This window comes from Chiloscyllium plagiosum, chromosome 18, assembly GCF_004010195.1.
Source record: "Chiloscyllium plagiosum isolate BGI_BamShark_2017 chromosome 18, ASM401019v2, whole genome shotgun sequence".
Lineage (NCBI taxonomy): Eukaryota > Metazoa > Chordata > Chondrichthyes > Orectolobiformes > Hemiscylliidae > Chiloscyllium > Chiloscyllium plagiosum.
In genome coordinates this window covers 28,897,051-28,919,627 of record NC_057727.1, presented here as the reverse complement: position 1 = coordinate 28,919,627, position 22,577 = coordinate 28,897,051, and the positions used below count along the sequence as shown (strand labels likewise).

The window sequence follows — 22,577 nt, the reverse complement described above, 5'->3', positions numbered from 1 at the left end:
AAGGGGGTGGTGGTTTCTATCCTTACTTCCCTGATAGTAGTCGTCGGGGTATTGGTGGCCATTGGCTGTTGTGTCATACCCTGTATACGAGGGCTCACCCAGAGGCTGATTGAAACAGCCTTGATGAAACGAATGCCCCTGAGGGGAAATTTGACAGAGGAACTTTATCAACTAAATAATAAGGAGATGAGTGAGACTAAGATGGATGAAATCTCTGAAATGATGCTTGCGAATTTTGGGAACAATGTTTAAAAAAAAAGAGACAAAATTCAGAAGATAACAGATAGTAATGAAAAGAAAAAGGGGAAATTGTGGGATATAAATGAATTAATGTTATTTCTGCAAGTATAAATTCTGATACAGAACAGGAATGAGAAAATACATATTCAGCAAAAAGAAAGGATATGTTATCATGAGACGTGAATACAGAACAATGGTGGATATATGGGCAAACAGGAAAGCATCTGTTTCCCCCTACTCGAGACACAGGAACTAACCCTAATCAAAGAGGTCAAAGTGGTCTCTGGATGGAAATAGATGCTGATAGAAGAAAAGATATGCCTAATCAATAATCTACGATAGACTGACGTCAAACACCCTTATGGGAGTCAGAGATAAGAGTTTGTCACGGACAAGACAGGATAAACAGAAGTTGTGGGATAAGTCTTAAGGAAATCTGTGACGTAAGTGAAGCAGGGAACAGACAATGGAATAAGGAAAACATATGGGAAAAAACAGTATAAATTGCAAGGGTTTTTTGGGATATACTGTGCATTTTGTCATTGCCTTACCTGGTAATTAGACAAAGCACCCACCCGCAGGTGTACAAATAAAACGAAGCTGCTGTTCAGAAATTTGGTCTCGGACTGAAATTATTAAAGTGAGTGAGCTTTTGTTTCTCACAGTAGTCATATAGTTCTTTTTAAAAGTTGCAAGGTTATCTGCCTCCACCACCCCTCTCAGGCAGCATGTTCCATATTTTTACCATCCTCGGAGTGAAATTTATTTCTCAGATTTTCTCTAAACCACTTGCTCCTTACCTTAAACTATGCCCTCTGGTCTTAGACACATCTGCCATGGGGAAGAGATCCTCAAGATCTACTCTGTCTATGCCTATCATAATTTTGTATACCACAATCAGATTGCCCCCTCAGCCTCCTGCGCTCCAAGGAAAACAAACCCAGCCTATCCGGTCTCTCCTGATAACTGAGAATTTCCATCCCAGGCAACATCCTGGTGAATCGCTTGTGCACCCCCTCCAATGCAATCGCACTCTTCCAATAGTGTGGCAACCAGAATTGTACACAGTATTCCAGCCGTGGCCTAACCAATGTTTTACAAAGCTATAACAAGACTTCCTCATTCCTTTGTGCAACATTCTGGCTAATGAAGACAAGCATCTCGTATGCCTTCTGTCTACCTGTGCTGACACCTTCAGGGATCTACAGTCCTGTACACGAGTCTCCCTTTGGTCGTCAGTAGTCCCAGGACCTACCATTCATTGTGCCTATCCTTCCCTTATTGGGCCTCCCAAAATGTATCACCTCATACTTATCAGGTTTAAATGCTAACTGCCATTATATTGTCAAATTTACCAACTGATCAATATCAGACTACAATTTGAGACCATTCGCCTCACTGTCCACTCTACCAATTTTCATATCATCTGCACCTTCAACTGTCAATTCCACTTTCTTTACAAAATGTCAGAAGAGAACAAATTTTATTTCTGCTCATCAATTGGAATTCAGATAGTTGGATGGCACTTAGAATCAATTGCTTATGGAGTTTCACTGATCCAACAGACTCCAATTTTAATTTACTCTTCTATTCAAAGAAGAATGATGCATTATGGAAACAATGGTCAAGATTTTGACTCCTGTTGTAAGTGAGTGTTTGAGCAGGTAAGTAGTTGTGGCTTTTTCAACAAGCTATATTGGCAGGAAGAGGAATCAGCACCAGAGGAGACCCGGGAAGTAAATCTGCTCACTTCTGTTTTAAACATTCCTTGCATGGATAATGCTATATTCCTAGACCAGATCTCAAATTCATCATTACAACCTGGTTAGAGACCAATAACATTTGCTTTTGGAGTAGACAAAGTGAGAAATCCAGGGTTTCAGAGAATAAGACCGTAAGTTTTCATAGTTTGAACATACAGCAATAAGTTATAATACAATAGAACAGTAATACAGTCTGCAATGCATATGTAACATAAGTTCTAAGCACCCAAATTAATATGGTTCATGTATTGCATAGACTGTGATTGGACACCCCACAGCGCAAATCAAACTGTAAATACAATCAAGATAGCTCCCTCGAATTTCTCAGCAACTATCCCCAGATGTAAGTGATAAGTGAGTCATCAAATCTCACTAAAATTCACAAAGGATCACAACTGAAGTATTGCAGGTTTCTTTCAAGCTTTTCACAGCTACCCAAGCACAGTGAGAGAGCTTTCTAGTTTCTCATTCTCCAGAATTTGTTTCTGAGTCCTGACTCCAACAGTTCACTCAACTCCTCAGTGTGAACATGGGGTCATCTAGCTACTCATGACTCTGCACTGAGTCCCCTACATAGAATGTATGTAGCTCAGCTGCCTTCCCAGTAATTGCAGCACTCTGAACAAGGAGTCTTCTTCATTCTATGTCCCACTGCTAGTAAATTTTGAACTCCTCTTCAATGACCCCAAACTATCCTAAGGTTCCTATCAAAAAACTTGTAATAGGCTCCTTCTTTATTGTTGGACACAACTGTAAAACACCTAGCAATTTTTGGATAGGTCAGTTCCATAGCTATTACCAGTCATAGATTGCTGGCTTGCTCAGGACAAAAGAAATAGATATAAACAAAGTATCACATTATACTAGGCAGGAAAGGAATGCTCTTCTAGCTTCTGAAAGGTTATTTACATGTCCAAACATCCATGCACACATTCCATGTCTCCCTGATCCAGTTTCATGAGTGCTGAGAACTTTTCTTTGGCCTACAGTGGCAATTTCCTGCCGTGAAAAATTACAACACTATTGACTGGACAGCAGCAACTTAAAAACAGAGTCATTATGGCACATCTAACAAATGTGAGATTTTAAAAGATGGTTACATCTTTCTTTAAGTTCAAATCATAATGACATAATTGAAAGGGACATGTGACCTCCTGATAGTTGTACCACCAAAAGCCAAAGTGACCTGGTTACCACTGAATCAAGAGAAACAGATCAGATTTTGAAAAATAAAAGTTTTTTTTTAATGTGATGAGGACATCTTGGGCTAGACCAGCTCTTATTTCCCTTCACTAATTTCACTTGAGAATGTGTGGTGAGCCACCTTCTTGAATGACTACAGTCCATATGGTTCAATGGTAGTGAAATCCACGTGGCAAGTTTACTAACCGGAACAAAGGACAGAATATCTGGCTTCTCCTTGAATTATTTGAGAGACTTTCAGTTATTGACAAGAAAATACAGGTTAGGAGCAGGAGTGGCCACTTGGTCCCTTGAGTCTTCCTGCCATTCAAAAAGATCATGGCTGATCTGATTGCAACCTGAACTTCACATTTATGCCAACCCCGAAAAGCTTCCACCCCCTTGCTTACGAAGAATCTTCCACCTTTGCCTTATAAATATTCAAAGACTCAATTTCCATCATCTTTTAAGGAAGTGACAGATGATTGCTTCATCTGTTTTAATCGGGTGATCCCTTATTTTTATGCAATGATACCAGGCGTCAATTCCCCAGCAAGAGTAATTATACTCCCCATATGATTATGTTTGATTAAGTCACCACTTACTCTTCTAAATCCTCATATACACAATCCTAAGTCAAAAGGTGTGGTGCTGGTAAAGCACAGCCGGTCAGGCAGCATCCGAAGAGAAGAAGAGTCGACGTTTCGGGCACAAACTCTTCATCAGGAATGTGGTGGGGTGGCGCGGTGGGGCTGGGGGGGGGGGGGAAGGTAGCTGGGAATGCGATAGATGGACGAAGGTTGGAGTGGATTGGTGGGAAGGAAGATGGACAGGTAGGACAGTGCCAGGTTGGAGGGTTGAATCTGGGAAAAGATGGGTGGGGGGATGAAGAAACTGGTGAGATCAACATTGATCCATGTGGTTGGAGGAAGATCCAACCCTCCAATTAGACACCGCCCTTTTGAACTGTCATACCTGTCCATCTTCTTTCCCACCTATCTGCTCCACCCTCCGCTCCACCTATCATATTCACCCCCACCTTCATCCACCTATTGCATTCCCAGCTACCTTCCCCCAAGCCCCACCCTCATCCCATTTATCTTTCAGCCCCCTTGGCCCCACCCTGATGAAGGGCTTATCCAATTCTGTACGAGAGAAAGAAGCAGCACCGATGATTTTGATATATCGGATAAAGATATATCAAAACATCAACTCTCCTGCTTTTTGGATGCTGCCTGACCGGCTGTGCTTTTCCTGCACTGCACTTTTTTAATCTGATCTCCAGCATCTGCATTCCTCACTTTCTCCTAGATACCATTCTAACCCATCCAACCATTCCTCAGAACTCAACCTGATATTAAAAGAAGTAAAATTTGATTTAAAGAATCTTGGAATCAGACATTTGCAGGGACCAATCCCTCCGGGAAGCTCTGGCCCACTCCACCTCCATTCTGAACACTTCTTCACACCTCAATTGCATCTTCGCATGCAATTGCAAAAGATGTAATAACTGCCCATCAATCCTCACCCATCCAAGTCCCCAGACATAATTTCCAGGTAAGCAGTGATTTACCTGCACTTCATTCAATCCAGTTTGCTATATTTGTTGTTCACATTGTGTTCTCCTCTACAATGGGGAGACAAAACACAGGCTGTGCGACTGCTTTGCAGAACACACAGATGTTCTGTCTGCAAAAATAACCCTGCACATCCAGTTGTCTCCCACCATGTTCCCATGCCAAAATTCCATCACAGGCCTGGTGCAGTGTTCCAGTGAGCCTCAGCAAAAACTCGAAGAACATCTCATTTTTCTCATTTGAGGACCCTGCAGCGTCGAGGACTTAGAATCCAAAGTTATTGAATTTGATTTTATGTTTTAATATTTTTTACCCACCCACACATGGTTCTGTTAAGATATGGATTGTTTTTAGCACAGTCATCCATTCGCATCTACTACTGGTCCTATTATTGCATTATATGGATTGCTTTCAGTCCAGACTTTCTAATCTCTCTTTCTCTTTAGCTCTTACTATCACTTATTCAGCTCTTCTTGATACCCATAATTTCCTTATTTACTTACTCCATTCATATCTCTCTGGGCTCCATCTCCACCTATCTACTTCCCTCTCCCCTTCCCTGAACACCTCCCCTAACTTCATCTTCAGCATGAATACCACTTTTTGGACACTCCGCTTCTTCCTGGAACAAAGGCCCATTCTGGCCCTACCTACCACCACACTGCTTCACTTGGCCAAGATCGTCCTCACCCTCAACAACTTCTGTTTTAACGCTCTCATCTTCTGCAGGTCAGAGGGGTAGCCATGGGTACTCGCATGGTCCCCAGTTATGCCTGTCTCATTGTGTGGTACACAGAATATTCCTTGTTTCTGTCTTATTCTGGTCCCCATCCACAAATCTTTATCTGATATATCAAAATCATCGGTGCTGCTTCTTTCTCTCGTACAGAATTGGAAAAGTTCATCAAATTTGCTTCCAATTTCTTTCCCGCCCTTACTTTCACCTGGTCTATCTCTGACTCCTCCCTTCTCTTCCTCAACATCTGTTTCCATTTCTGGGGATAGACTGGCCACTAATATCCATAATAAACTCACTGTCTCCCCACAGCTATCTGGACAACACATCATCACACCCTATTTCCTGTGAAGACTCCATCCCATTCTCCCAGATCCTCCATCTCTGTTGCATATGTTCCAATGAGGCCAACTTCAACAAGGGAACCTTCAGAATGTCCATCTTCTTCCTCAACCTACACTCTTTATACTGTTCAAAAAAAATTCATTTGAACTCAGTTGCCTAAATAATGATTCTTTTTTATTCTTGACCAAAACCTCAATATCTTTATTCATCCATTATGCACCGTTTGCAATAGCTTTAGTGAACAGATATTGCCAAAGTCCTCAATCTAATCCACAGATAGACCCAAAAACAAATTGCTACAATAAACAGTGCATTAAACATTCAATCAACAGTTTACATTTTGTACAGTGCATAGTCTGGTTTAATACAATTCTTGCTCAAAATAATTTGTTGAAAGCAAATTGATACAGAATTTGTTAAAATCCTCTTGCTTGACTCTTCTGATGGTTAAAAGTCCTGCAGAATGAAAGCTGACGCAGTGGGACATGATTGCCTTCAGTGGCCTTCTTTAAAATGGCCAGAAATGGTGTAAGACCACATTTCTTCAAAGGCTACTTTTTGAACTTAACTGTTTCATCATTGGGAGATATGAAGTGATATATGAGGCAGAGGACAATACTTTCAGAACCAGGCATAAAGTGGTTTTGGTTAAAATCTAGAAATAGATCACTGACTTCTCCATAGCTAGTTAGGACAAATGGCATGTACAGACCAGAAAAGAAGGGAGAACATTACTCAAATTCAATTTATTCCCAAGTTTGTTATCTCACATTTTTCATCATTTACTTAGGTGTAACCCATGTCCTAACAAAGCAAATGTGTAGCTGACTGCATGCTACATGATTATCTGTGTAACCTGTCAAATAGGTGAACATAAAGTTTAAATCATCCTGAAATTTTCTTCATTTTTAATCCCCACATGTTGAAAAGCACTATGAGCAGTACCTTTTTTTAAACTGAATTTGAGTTGCATTCAGTATTTTGGAAGATTTCTCCCTGTGAAGCAGAGTGAACTTTCTTGCCTTAGTTTACCAAACCCACGTCATTAACTACCTACCACACTCCTACAGCATCTTTGGTAACTAATTTGAACTTGTAACATTCACCGTGGGAAACTACAGTTCTAAGGCCAAAACCCATTTATTTATAAACTCTTTAAAATATAAATTTATAATGATAAAAGTGTCATCTGTGAATTGAATTAACTTTATTGTCACACACAATGAGTACAGTGAAAAATTCATGTGTCACCACTTACAGCATCATCTTACAAAGGTACCTAGGTACAGCTTCTTTAGTTACAAGATCTTCGAAAATAGAGAAATAAAATGTCCAGCGTTGCAAAAATAAAAATCCAGAACAGTGGCCTTCTGACCCAGACCATGCTGCCACCTAGCCTCCAGCTTATTCTGGCTCCAGACCGTGCCAAGCCCTGGCTCTTGATCACACTGGGACTCACCTTGAGAATTGCGAGGCGGGGATATTGCTCCAGACAATCACATTGGGATTAGGGGGCACCATGCCAGGAGGCTGCCCACAGAGGCCGCACACCGGGTGGAGAGGTTGCCACACCAAACTGGGAGGCCACTACACCAGGCTGGGAGGCTGCCACACAAGACTGTTGCAATGGCCACCAAAGGAGGCTGGGAGTCGACACTAGAAGCTGGGAGTCGACGCCGAAGGCCGGGAGAGATGAAGAAAAGAACTCCAAAGAGGTAAAACAAAGAGAAGAAAACTGGGCACAGCTTAAGCCATCTTGGACCATTACCTTGTCTGGTCAAGTTTAAAATGTGATTTTTAATAAACAGATTAATGATTAGCTATTGCTTCTTTCATAAAGCATAAGGAAATGTTCCCCTTTCTTACAATACATGCATGCCACATAAACTGTGTGTATTATAAAAGTTCAATCCAATACACTAATAATTGTTACTCCCTATTGTACACACTATTCTAGTATAAATATTTCCATCAAACTCAAAATATCTCTCAATCATGTAGATCTATTATAAAAGGGCACTGAACAGTAGACAATTAAATTAATTAAGAAGCTGAACTTAGAGTTAATTCTTTCTAGGATGGAGTTGCAGAACTATGTTGTATTCACTCATATAACAGGAAAACATGATAATTCAACACTGAGCCCAAGAAAACACAATCACTCACACACAACAAACTATACATCAGAATCCCAGGAAAGAGGAAATGCCAAATTTTAATGTAAAAGATAGATATTTTAACAGTTGAAGATAACATGCAGTTAACTGTTCCAGATGCATTATTTCATAACAAGTAACAGGTATCTGTTACCTCAAATTAAACAGCTTGCTCTTAATTCACTGTGCCATGCATGCTCCCCATGAAAAAACAACCTGCAAATAAAACTGATGCACAATCTCTCAAGATGCATGCAAAGAGCATTTGTTTAAATAAGAGCACCTCTAATGGAGCAGAGGTAGTTCCATATAATTCAGCAGCTTACCCACTAAGTACACCAAGAACGAGGTTAAGTACAAAAAATGAGCCGAGGATGATCAGGCTAACAAAATATATCCATGGCCATTCTAATCCAATTGCATCATTAACCTGAAAAATGGAAAAGGGCTATTATGGTATTATGCAACTTAATATGGCAAAGCCCTTCAGCCAGTCACTTTGGTCCTTGGATAATTAGTATCAACCTAAAGGGTTACTGCAATTCTCTTCTTTTTTTTTGCCCTGATAGCAAAGTAAAATAATAATTAGGAAAGGTAATATTTTTAATGAGAATCAATTGTTCACCAACATAGTCCTCCTTTGGTGTACAGAACCATTGTACATTTTTTTTTCCCATCTTTCCAGAAGTCCAACATGGTAACTGGATTTAGGGCTTTGCATTCCAGGCAAAATGAAATAGAAGCTTACCCGCTCAATACACCAAGTACAAGATTAAGAACGAAAAAAGATCCAAAGATGACGAGACTGACAAAATAGACCCAAGGTAATTCATATCCCATGGCATCATTCATCTGTAAAGATGACAGCAAGTTATATCACGGCCACATAGGTGGTTTGTTAAATTAGCTATAAAAGTTACTATTTAAAATAAATTAGATCCTTGTATAACAGATAAACTATTTACATATTGTTACACTTATTTATAGATAGTATTTATATTTATAGTTTTTTTTGTTTTCACTTAAAAATTTATACAAGTAACCTGATAACTCATGCATATTTACAAATTATACACAAATTGTATTTCAAAATGCAACTCACACATTTGTTTGACTTTGGATTATTTAAGAGCCTCAGCCAGAAAAGTTAATAAAATGGTGAACATTTTATTCCTACATTCTGAAGTAGGAAACTCATGTTTTGACACATTCTTTGCTTGTATTCATGCTTGTACTTCCCTGAAAAGGATGCTTCATATCCACATCCTGCCCATTGGTAACCACATCTACAGATATGGGGGTGAGCTAACATTTTCAAGCTGTTGAAAGCAATCTCTTACTATTATGGAACCTATGATTTACACTGTGCTTATGACTGGAAGGAGAGAGAGAGATGATCTTTTGGACAATGCTTCTGTTCAAATAGTATTTCAATTATTTGGTCTCAAGGCAAAAGAGAATGGTGTTAAAGTTTGAAAATAATGCCACAAAATGAAGTATAGTTAATTTGTTTAAAACATTAAAGGAAACTGCAAAGAAACATGTTGATATGGGGAAAATGGCAAAAGGATAATTTGGTTTCAGCAATTGTACTCTTAAAAAGAAACAGGCATGTTACTGTGAAAGAGAAGAGGGATCAGGAACTGTAGTTTCAACCAGACCATAAAATACTGGTAAGGTTGGCTGCAAAAATTAATATGATTGTAGATCTTTTACAAAAATATATTGGTTGCAAAATTTAGCTCTATAGTGGTGCTGGTCGTAGTGAACTGCTAACCATTTGAATGGTCGTTACTGATTTCACCTGAGAAAGGTGATAGGCAGGACACCCAGTGCGTGCACCAGAAAGATGCACAGTGGGAAGACTATGATATCAATCAGTGCCTACTGTTGAATTAGTATCTGACCTGCAATTTATCATCGAGAAACATTGTGATTACAGTCATTGAAATAAATCATCATTTAACTTTCAGGCAAGGTGATATTAATTTTTGTTTTAATTCATTCATGACATAGTAATATCACTGTTGTTCATCCTAACTGCCCTTTAAAGCTGGGGTGACTCACTTTCTTGAACTGCTGCAGTACACCCGATATAGGTAAAGTTGCAGTACTGTTGGGCAAGTGCTCTGGGATTTTGATCCACTGATAACGAAGGAATGGAATTATAATTCGAGGTCAAGATGCTGTGTGCTCAGAGATAAACTTGCAAATACTGGTGTTCTCTAGGTCAGTTGTACAAAGGAGATTGGCAACCTCCTGCGGTGCATCTTTCACAGGTTACAGTGTTACGACTGTGTGTTAATGGTGAGAAGAGTGAATAGTTAAAATGATAGATAAGCTGGTGATCAAGTGGGCTGCTGTGTGGGTGCTTTGAGAGTATTGTTGGAACCATACTCATCGAGACAATGGAGCAGATTCCATCATATTCTTTTTCACTTGTAAATGATGCACAGGCTTTGGGGAGTCAGGTGATGTGCTACTCACTGCAGAATTTCCAGCATCTGATCTGATTTTGTAACGATAGCATTTTAGTAACTGGTGTGGATGACAGCATGAGCTGGTTGACTGACAGGCAACACCAGAAGCACTGCTGACATGGCAGGGTGGATGAGCAAAAACTCATTCTGAGAAAGGGCAATAGGTTCATGCTTCATAATGCGACTGTCACTCAGAGAGGATGGCATCTCTGCAATCATAGCAATGTGTTGCAGGACAGATTGCTGGACTGTTTGAGATCCTTCAGTCCCTTTACATGCCGGTATTTTGTGACAACAAGCCGAGCTTCAATCCTTCCAATTTGAATTTGTCCTGCCCCTTTCAGATATTGGGAGGCTTGTGCCCATGTTCCAATGAAAGTTGACACCTCAGCGAACAGATCATCAATGTTGGGTCTGCAATTGCCCTCAGAGTCGGCCACCAACTTCCATGCTGGAAAGAATAGGCGCCATCCTCTGGACAAAATCCTGTACCAATTGTTGCCAACTCCTCCAGGCTCCTTGACAGCAATGGTAGGTTTTCGGATAGGCCTGCAAATAATCCGAACATTTTAGTGTGCATGTGCATTAACCCTACAAAATGCCCAGTGTCTTCATCTACAGCAGAATCGATGTGCAACTTTGCCTTCATCTAAGCTATCACTTGTGCTACCCTTGACAAATACCCTGGCTGCAGGCCTTCAGGTCTGCTGCATCACAACGCGTGCAGATCCTGTCTTGAAGATATTGTTTCTGCTTAGTATGTGAGGTGAAGGGTCTGAGTATGGGAGCAAATGACAATATTTCTTCAATATTGTCTTCCTGTTCTTCAGCCACTGCCAAGCCAAGATACTGTGTATCTGAAAGGAAGAAGGCACATAAATAAGGTTAAAGTGAATAGGGAAAGTAAGGCCATTTACAAGTGAAGTCTGATAAAATTGTGGGATTGTTAATGGGATTTGAAGAAGAGAAATAGATATGAATATACCATCATCTTCAATTGTTTAAGCCTCGTGGCTGGCCAGTGACAGTGCCATCTTCCATGGCAGTAAGGACATGTAGATGCGCTTGTCCTACAAATTCTGCTTTCTGCAGTTAGGTGTTATCTTCCACTGCAAAAAAGTTGGACTTCAATAGGTGTCACACAATGTTCAGGAGCTATGCTTGTCATGATTGAATAGCTAGTAGCATTTGCAAGCCGAGACTTCCAGCTAAATTAAATGTGAGAGTGAGGTGAAACTATAAATGTTAGTATGAGTCCTGAATGATAGATTGTTGGTAGGTGAATGATGGAGTTGTAGTTCATTGGACATAGCTGAATCTAGCAAGTTTCTCATTTCAAAAATATACTTTATTCATTAAAAATCTTCATATACAAATATAGTCACGAGAGCAGTTTGGCTCTGTGCAGTCTTTGCATATGGAGAACAAACATTGGAGTTTGACTTTCCTGACAGTTCCAACAATCCAAAGGTATTTCTTACTCATGCAAGACACTAGTTAAGTGTATTTGAAGCACTGAGAAAGTCCAATAGCTGAACAGACTTGTACTGTACTTTGGCAGAAAGACCTTAGATGGTGGCCTTTCCCCACTGTACCTTAGCGGTCCAAGCTTTAGTGCATCCCTCAGTATGTAGTCCTGGACCTTGGAATGTGTCAGTCTGCAACATTCAGTCAAAGTCAACTCCTTGCACTGGAAAACCAACAAGTTTCGGGCAGATCAAAGAGCGTCCTTCTCGGAGTTGATAGTCCTCCAGGCTTAGTCGATATTTGCCTCAGTGTGCGGCCCGAAGCATAAAGTCCTGCGTTATGAAGCTGCTTGGGACCTCATCAAAATCGACCGCATCCTTCTCTAGACTTGCTTTGCAAAGGCACATTCCAGCAGAAGATTTATGGCAGTCTCTATCCCCCAAAAGCTACTGTGACGGCAGCAAGCAGTGGCACACAGAGATCAGCCACACTATGTCTTGGTAGTTGTCATAACGTTTGTGTGAGGAGGCATTCTGCCAAATGATTTTGACAACCTGACAGAATCCACCCTCTCCTTTTCCTGCAGGGTCTCAAGGACCATTTCCTGATAGACATTTTGGTCAAAGCTACATTTTTTGAGAATTTCTCCATCAAAAGCAGATGATACAGAATGATCTAACTACTCGGACCATTCCACAGCAATGAGACCAGTCCTATCCTTTGCAACACCAAGGACAGGTAGAACCTCAGTACATAGTGACACCTGGTGTTTGCATACCGAGGGTATATGCAGAGCTTGATGCAGCTGCACACATCAGGATGAGGGGGGCATCGAGTACGTTTTTCCCTCCTTCTCATTGGGAGCTTTGTACATGGTCCATCTTAGACCTCCATATGAAATGGAAGATGACTCTGGTGACTGCAATGACGCAGGTTCTGGGAATGGATTAGATCCATGCCACGTACAATACCGAGTATACCCCACACCCAATGACCAGGTTTTACTCACAATGGAGAGGCAGTGGTAATCCCAAAAGCCCAGTTTCTGCCTCAATTTGGCAATATGCTCCTCCTAAGTTTTTTTTGTACAAGTCATTTCACCTCCAAACCAGCACCTTCAGGTAATCTGTCCTGACAGTGAAGGAGATAAAGGATCGGTCAGCCCGGTTCCCAAAGAACTTGACCTCACTCTTGCTTCTATTTACCTTGGCTCCTGAGGCCAGTTCAAACTGGTCACAGATGCTATGAATCTGCATATTGACAGTGAATCTGAGCAGAAATCAGCAATATCATCCAAATAAAGAAAGGCTTTGACCTGCAGCCCTCTGCTGCCTGGTCTAATCACTTTCAGGCTCACATCCTTGCTGATGGACTTGGAAGCATCAGAAAGATGTGGAGCACAATTGCTGCAATGCTGTGCTATAATTCAGTGTTCTACATGGAGTTATAGTTGAAACTTTATTGCTGGAACAGCACAGCAGGTCAGGCAGCATCCAGGGAACAGGAGATTCGACGTTTCGGGCACAGGCCCTTCTTCAGGAATGAGCAGAAAGTGTTCAGCAGGAGAAGATAAAAGGTAGGGAGGAGGGACTTGGAGGAGGGGCGTTGGAAATGTGATAGGTGGAAAGAGGTCAAGGTGAGGGTGATAGGTCGGAGTAGGATGGAGGCGGAGAGGTCAACAAGAAGACTGCAGGTCAGGAAGGCGGCGCCGGGCTGGAGGGACCCGGCGGAGACAAGGTGGGGGGAGGGGGGAATGAAGAAACTGGTGAAGTCCAAGTTCATCCCCTGTGGTTGGAGGGCTCCTCCTCCGACCGTCGCGTTGTTGTGGTTTGGCGGTGGATGAGTCCAATGACCTGCATATCCTCGGTGGAGTGGGAGGGGGAGTTGAAATGCTGTGCCACAGGTTGGTTGGGTTGGTTCGCCCGGGTGGCCCAGAGGTGCTCCCTGAATCGCTCCGCAAGTAGGCGGCCTGTCTCCCCAATATAGAGGAGGCCACACCGGCTGCAGCGGATGCAGTAGATGATGTGGGTGGAGGTGCAGGTGAATCTGTGGCGGATATGGAAGTTTCCTTCGGGGCCTAGTTTCTTTACTCAGAGAGTAGTAATGGCGTGAAACTCCCTGCCTGCAACTGTAGTAGACTCACCGACTTTAATGTCTTTTTAAATGGCCATTGGATAAACATATGGATGATAATGCAACAATGCAGGTTAGTTCAGCTTCAGGCTGGTTTCACAGGTCAGCACAACATTGAGGGTCAGAGAGCCTGGACTGTGCTGTAATGTTCTGTGTTCTTTGAAAGCAAGATAATATTTCGAGTCTGGCGATTCTTCATCAGAACTGTTAACAGCTCAGGAAAGGTGGTAATATATTGAAGTGACGTTTGTGGGAAGGGGTTGGTCTTGCACAAGGTGACTTACTTGCCGATTTACTTCCTCCAACCTCAGTATCCAAGGCCTCAGGCACACCTTCCAGGTGAAGCAGCAGCTTACCTGCACTTCTCTCAACTCATTTATTTCATTCACTGCTCAGAATGTGGTCTCCTGTATATCGGGGGAGATGAAACACAGATTTGATGACCGCTTTGCTGAACACCTACACTCTGTCTGTAAAACATGACCCAGAGTTTCCCACTGCCTCCACTTCAACACACCACTGTGTTCCTACACCAACATTTCTGTCCCAGATCTGTTGCAGTGTTCCTTAACGCAAGTTCAAAGAACAACACTTCATTTTCCACTTTCTCCTGCTGAACACTCTCTGCTCATTCCTGAAGAAGGGCCTGTGCCCGAAACGTCGAATCTCCTGTTCCCTGGATGCTGCCTGACCTGCTGTGCTGTTCCAGCAATAAAGTTTCAACTTTGATCTCCAGCATCTGCAGACCTCACTTTCTCCTACATGGAGTTATAGTCATGCAGCATGGAAACATACCCTTTAGTCCAATCAGAAAATCTGACCATGTTTCCAAATTAAACTAGTCTGCCCATATCCCTCCAAATTGTTCCTATTCATGTACTTATCCAAATGTCTTTTAAATGTTGTAACTGTACCTGCATTCTCTGGCAGTTCATTCCACACTCTAACCACTGCATAAAAACATTGCCCTCATGTCCTTTTTAAATCTTTCTCTTCTCACCTTAAAAATATGCCCCCCAACTTTGAAATCTCCTACCCTATGACAAATACCCTTGTTATTCACCTTATCTATACCCCTCATGATTTCATACATCTCAATAAGGTCACCCCATAACCACCGACACTACAGTGAAAAACATCCCAGGCTGTCTGGCCTATTCTCAAACCCTCCATTCCTGGCAGCATACTGGTAAATCTTTTCCGGACCCTCTCTGGTTTAATAATATCCTTCCTATAATAGGGCAACCAGAACTGGACACAGTACTCCAGAAGAGGCCTCATCAACATCTTGTAAAACCTCAACATTATGTCCCAATTCTTCTACTCAAAAGTCTGCGCAATGAAGACAAGGGTGCCAAACACCTTCTTAACCATGCTGTCTATCTGTGACGCAAATTTCAAAGAATTATATACTTGTAACTCTAGGTCTCTATGTTCTACAACAGTACCCAGGGCACTATCATTCACAGTCTTCAGTTTAACCCCTTTCTCCAGATAGAATGCAAACACACCTCCCTCCCTAACCAGATTAGTTTCAAGTGGTGCCAGTCTGTCACAATTTTAGAGCCCCTACTTAACAGTGTAGCCACTGTTAAGCGCTAGTGTGCCTCGCGCTGTTTGCATATTTCAGTCATTTAAATGAACAATTGCATAGAATCTACATGCTGTCTATCAGAAGGTGCCGGTTAATCAAGCAACAGTGGCCCAAAATCCTATTTCTGACCTTAATTCTTGTTCCCAAACCATTCCATTAACTGTCCTGCTATACTTCTGAAACCTCATATAGCCCTGAGTGCTTCCCTTTCTACTCTTCCAATACTGCGACCATAAGAACAAAAGAGCAGGAGTTGGCTCTTCAAGCTGGCCCATGTGCAGCTCCACCATCCAATAAGATCATGGCCAATCTGGTTGTAGTCTCAGTTTCACTTCCTCGTCTGCAACTGCACAACCCTCAACTCTCTCATAGTATATTTAATGCAGCCTTGAATAAATTTCAAGAACCAGCTTCCAATATCTTGCGGGTAAAAGAATTCCACTAATGAGCCTCTCAAAGAACATATTTCTCTTCAGTCCTGTCTTAAAAAGATCTCTTATTTTTTAAACTACATCCCCTAGGTTTAGTCTTTCTCCACTCCAACAGATATCCAGCCTATCTAATCCACTCGAGATCTCACATGTTTCAATAAGATGACCTCTCTTTGAAATTCCAATGAATATAGGCATAATCTGTAGAATCTTTCCTCATAAGACAAGCCCTTCATCAAAGGAATGAGTCTCATGAATCTTCTCTCAACTGCTTCTAAAGTAGGTTTATCAGTTTTTTAAATAGAGAGACCAAAATTGTACACAGTAGTCCAGATACGGTCTCACCAATGCCCTGTACAGTTGCAGTAAATTCCCTAGTTGCAGTAAATTCCATTTCCGTTGCAATAAGTGACACAATTCTATCTGCCTTCTTAATTTCATGTTGACCCTGTATATTAATGTTATATGATTCATGCACCAGGACCCCCAGATTCCTCTGTACCACCTAGTTCTGCAATCTCCCTTCACTTAATCAGTATACTGTTTTTCTATTCTTCAGAACAAAATGGACAAATTCACACTTATCCAGATTATACTCATTTTACAAGGTTTTTCCCACTCACTTAATCTATATACTGTATATCCATTTGTAGATTCTGTACCTCTTGACAACTGAATTTCCTTCTTAGCTTGATGTCATTGGCAAAGTTAGCTATTATACATTTGGCCCCACAAACATATCGTAGATAATGATTATAAGTAGTTGAGGATATGGCATTTATCTCCGTTGTTACAACTAGCCAACCAGAAAATTAACCATGTACCCATATTCTCCGCTTTCTGTTAGCTAACAACTTATTATTCATGCTAATATGGTATACCCTACATCATGTGCAGCAACATTTATGCGGCACTTTCTAAAATACCTTATGGTGATCCAAGCACACCATATCTACCAATTCATGGATATCACCATAAGCTCAACAATTTTCAACCATTTATGGATATAGCTCTGAGAGGCATAGATAGGTTACAAACAAGAACAGACTTTTCTCCTGTATGGAAGGATCAATCACCAGGGGGCATAGACTTAAGGTAACAGTCTGAAGACTTAGAAGAGATGTGAGCAAAAATTTACTCACCATGACGATGAGGAACCTGGAATTCACGACATTGGCAGAAAGAGGTGGGAGAAGCAGAAGCATTTAAAAAATTTATCAAGTATTTTGATGAGCACTTGTATTGCCAAGGCATACAACGCTATGGATCCAGTGCAGGAAAATAGGATTAGAATAGATTAGATTCCCAACAGTGTGGAAACAGGCATGTCGGCCCAACCAGTCCACACCAACCCTCTGAAGAGTAACCCACCCAGACCCATTTCCCTCTGACCAATGCACCTAACACTACGGGCAATTTAGCATGGCCATTCACCTGACCTGCACATCTTTGGACTGTGGGAGGAAACCGGAGCACCCAGAGAAAACCCACGCAGACACGGGGAGAATGTGCAGAGTCCACACAGACGGTCGCCTGAGGCTGGAATCGAACGGTATAGGGAATACTGGATGACTAAAGAAATTGAGGGTTTGATTAAGAAAAAGAAGGAAGTATATGTCAGGTATAGACAGGATAGGTCGAGTGAATCCTTAGAAGAGTATAAAGGAAGTAGGAGTATACTTAAGAGGGAAATTAGGAGGACAAAAAGGGGACATGCGATAGCTTTGGAAAATAGAATTAAGAAGAATCCAAAGGGTTTTTACAAATACATTAAGGACAAAAGGATAACTAGGGAGAGAATAGTGCCCCTCAAAGATCAGCAAGGCGGCCTTTGTGTGGAGCCACAGAAAATGGGGGAGGTACTAAATGAATATTTTGCATCAGTATTTACTGTGGAAAAGGATATGGAAGATATAGACTGTAGTGAAATAGATGGTGACATCTTGCAAAATGTCCAGATTACCGAGGAGGAAGGGCTGGATGTCTTGAAATGGTTAAAGGTGGATAAATCCCCAGGACCTGATTAGGTGTACCCAAGAACTCTGTGGGAAGCTACAGAAGTGATTGCTGGGCCTCTTGCTGAGATATTTGTATCATCGATAGTCACAGGTGAGGTGCCGGAAGACTGGAGGTTGGCAAACGTGGTGCCACTGTTTAAGAAGGGCGGTAAAGACAAGCCAGGGAACTATAGACTGGTGAGCCTGACCTCGGTGGTGGGCAAGTTGTTGGAGGGAATCCTGAGGGACAGGATGTACATGTATTTGGAAAGGCAAGGACTGATGAGGGATAGTCAACATGGCTTTGTGCGTGGGAAATCACGTCTCACAAACTTGATTGAGTTTTTTGAAGAAGTAACAATGAAGATTTGAGGGTAGAGCAGTAGATGTGACCTATATGGACTTCAGTAAGGCGTTCGACAAGGTTCCCCATGGGAGACTGATTAGCAAGGTTAGATCTCATGGTATACAGGGAGAACTAGCCATTTGGATACAGAACTGGCTCAAAGGTAGCAGACAGAGGGTGGCACACTGGCGCAGTGGTTAGCACTGCTGCCTCACAGTGCCAGAGACCCGGGTTCAATTCCCGCCTCAGGCGACTGACTGTATGGAGTTTGCACATTCTCCCGCGTCTGCGTGGGTTTCCTCCAGGTGCTCTGGTTTCCTCCCACAGTCAAAAAATGTGCAGGTGAGGTGAATTGGCCATGCTAAATTGCCCGTGTTAGGTGAAGGGATAAATGTAGGGGAATGGGCCTGGGTGGGTTGCGCTTCGGCGGGTCGGTGTGGACTTATTGGGCCGAAGGACCTGTTTCCACACTGTAAGTAATTTAAGAGGGTGGTGGTGAAGGGTTGTTTTTCAGACTGGAGGCCTGTGACCAGTGGAGGGCCACAAGGATTGGTGCTGGGTCCACTACTTTTTGTCATTTACATAAATGATTTGGATGTGAGCATAAGAGGTACAGTTAGTAAGTTTGCAGATAACACCAAAATTGGAGGTGTAGTGGACAGTGAAGAGGGTTACCTCAGGTTACAACAGGAGCTGGATCAGATGGGCCAATGGGCTGAGAAGTGACAGATGGAGTTTAATTCAGATAAATGCGAGGTGCTGCATTTTGGGAAAACAAATCTTAGCAGGACACTAAATGGTAAGGTCCTAGGGAGTGTTGCTGAACAAAGAGACCTTGGAGTGCAGGTTCATAGCTCCTTGAAAGTGGAGTCGCAGGTAGATAGGATAGTGAAGAAGGCATTTGTTATGCTTTCCTTTATTGGTCAGAGTATTGATTACAGGGGTTGGGAGGTCATGTTGCGGCTGTACAGGACATTGGTTAGGCCACTGTTGGAATATTGCATGCAATTCTGGTCTCCTTCCTATTGGAAAGATGTTATGAAACTTGAAAGAGTTCAGAAAAGATTTACAAGGATGTTGCCAGGATTGGAGGATTTGAGCTATAGGGAGAGGCTGAACAGGCTGGGGCTGTTTTCCCTGGAGCGTCAGAGGCTGAGGGGTGACCTTATGGAGGTTTACAAAATTATGAGGGGCATGGATAGGATAAATAGACAAAGTCTTTTCCCTGGGGTCGGGGAGTCCAGAACGAGAGGGCATAGGTTTAGGGTGAGAGAGGAAACTTTTTCACGCTGAGGGTGGTACATGTATGGAATTAGCTGCCAGAGGATGTGGTGGAGGCTGGTACAATTGCAACATTTAAGAGGCATTTAGATGGGTATACGAATAGGAAGGGTTTGGAGGGATATAGGCCGGATGCTGGCAGGTAGGATTAGATTGGGTTGGGATATCTGGTCAGCATGGACAGGTTGGACCGAAGGGTCTGTTTCCATGCTGTACATCTCTATGACTCCAAATTTCACGCTCACAAGGAACCTGGGTCCATGGCGCTGCGAGGCAACAGTGCTAATCACTGAGCCACTGTGCTGCCCCAGTGTAATAGTGAGATGGCTGTTTTGACTGACATTGACAACGGGCCAAAATGCTTTCTCTGTGCTTTAGTTCTTTATGACTCCAAATTTCGCACTCACAAAAACCATTTTCACTCAGCCCGCTCAAATTGTGATTTTCTAAGTATCTTGCTACAACCTCCTAAATGACAGATTCTCGTACCTTCCTAATGGCAGATGTTAGGCTAACAAGCTTAAAGTTTTCTGATTTCTGCAAAGATTTTTTATTTGCCTTTAATGAACCCACAGTTATGAGCTTGCCTTCTCTCATGATGTTTTCAGCCTCTGTTACATTTTTAATCATTCTTTGCTGGTTATGAATATCTGTGACTTACCACTAATCTTTGCAGGTTTGTACAGTGCTCATCCCAAACTAATACTATTTGTAACTTCCATATTTAGCCAAGCATGATGCATCCTTCTCAAAGAACCTTCCTTTCCCACTGGGATAAATCTTTGTTCAAAGTTATTAAATGTCTCCTCAAAAGTCTGCCAATACAACACTATTGTTCTACCTTTTTGGTCTGGTTTCACAAATTACCTCCACTATCAAAATTAACTTTTTTCATGTTTAAGACACTAGTCATGGATCCACACTTCTCTCTTTCAAAAGGAAAGATGAAATTCCATCATATTTTTATCATTATCGCTTAGAAGGTGTCATGGGTGTTAAGAGGGGACCCAGTGAAGGCGCTATCAAAGGAAAGGTGAACACCACACAGCATTTGCAGAACAAGTTTGGGCGGTGTTCCAGGGAGTGTATGGTACAGCCTTGGACAGGATCAAGGTAATCGATTATTCCTGTCTCATCGCACATGGCCATGTTCAGAAGGGCATACTCCCTGTTTGGCTCTAGCATATACTGCTTTAAGCAAAGATACTCATTCTTTAAAATTTCCTTTGCCAATTTGCTTCTACATGTAGCTTGAAAGTGGCGCACAATTATTACGTTACATTTCCAATGTGTCCCATTTATTTCTTCCTCTATGCTGTATTGTACAGTGCAACAGCTAGCACCCTCTTTCTGTACTCCATCTTAATGATCAAGGCCTCAAGACCTCATTCTTCAATTTGGAAGAATCTCTCAACAAATTTGCCATATACTCTTTCCACATCCAAAATTGTCCTAAAATCTCTCAGAACAACATCTTTTGACAATTCCATTGAATCTTCCAGAAGTGTTTGACATCTATTCTTGAATATGAAATGGTTTTAGATTGTTTTTATATGTCAAAAGTACAATCTGAATGCAGGTGGTTGATGTATATTGTATTGAAGTGCTTATAACATAGTACACAAGCAAGTCATTCTGAGTTATTGGCTGGCTTGCATAGTTTTCTAGCCAGAGAAAACAAAGTAGTCTAACAATCAGAGACCAAGTTTTTCCTAATGTTAGAAATTAAAATCAGTGCAGAAAGAATTAGCTTGAGGTTGTTTAAACTCAACTAAAATGTGAAATAATAAATTCATCTGCATGAAGTACAATTGAAGTCACAATTAGCAAACAACACTTAAAGCCCAAACTGCATTAAAGACTAGGTAGTCTGAAAACATTTTGTGAAAAATAGGTCTCTGTACGTTTGAATTTGACTATAGCCATTATAGCAGCCGACATTTTAATGCATATTACATCAGTATTCAGTTTTCAAATCAAAAACATTATTTATCATCAGAGATTGTTGGCACTCCAAACATAACAAATATGTCTTTATTTAATTGAACTTTTAGCCATTTTTTAAAAATCAATTCTAGATTTTAATAAAGGCAAGTAAATAATAAACAACTTTTGGAATTATGAAGTAATCTGTAACATAATCATATAATTTCGAGAAATATAAAATATTAATAAAACCTTCCATAATATTTCAAATATTTGTACTGTCTTGAAATATGGCAAGATACAATCATGCTTTATCTCAACAGACAACCTGTCACATAACGTTATGTGAAAAATATGCCATGTAATGCTTCTGATGTTATTTGAATTATTAGTATTGACATGCACTTCTTGGCCAATTACTTACCCAATAAAGGACATCAGTCCATCCTTCCATGGTTATACACTGAAAAACAGTTAGCATTGCAAAAGCAAAGTTGTCGAAATTTGTGATGCCTCCATTTGGACCCGGCCACCCACCCCTGCATTCTGTACCATTCATGGAGCATTGGCGACCATTCCCTGAGAATGCACAAGGTGCTGGTTCATCTTCTGCTATCACATCTAGAAATGGAAGGCTATATTAGCTTAGGTTATCAAACCTCAATTGCAACTTTAACACAACAAATATAAAAGAAGCATGAATATAGTCTGTGTAATGAAAATTTAAGTTAAACAAGAAAACCAAATTCCAGATTAGCAAAAGTAAAGTATAATCCAGTAAACCTATAAGACGTATAATTAAAACTTTAAAATATTTATGAATCTTTTTATTAATACTATTTGGAGGACACAGTTGTCCTGCTTATGCTCTCAACATAATGGTAAAACGAATTGTTATTTATGTGCAAATGGTACAGTTAAAT

General features: G+C 41.3%; 1 protein-coding gene across 12 annotated transcripts in view; it reads right to left on the bottom strand.

Moving 5' to 3' along the window:
- LOC122559001 (voltage-dependent L-type calcium channel subunit alpha-1D-like) overlaps positions 1-22,577 on the bottom strand; it is a 617,537-nt gene that overhangs the window by 320,292 nt on the left and 274,668 nt on the right. For all 12 annotated transcript variants that reach the window (XM_043708064.1, XM_043708058.1, XM_043708060.1 and 9 more), the window contains exons 7-8: positions 22,079-22,275; positions 8,748-8,851 (exon numbers count right to left, since the gene is read on the bottom strand). In XM_043708064.1, the coding sequence (XP_043563999.1) occupies positions 8,748-8,851; positions 22,079-22,275 (301 nt within the window). The remainder of the gene's footprint in view (positions 1-8,747; positions 8,852-22,078; positions 22,276-22,577) is intronic.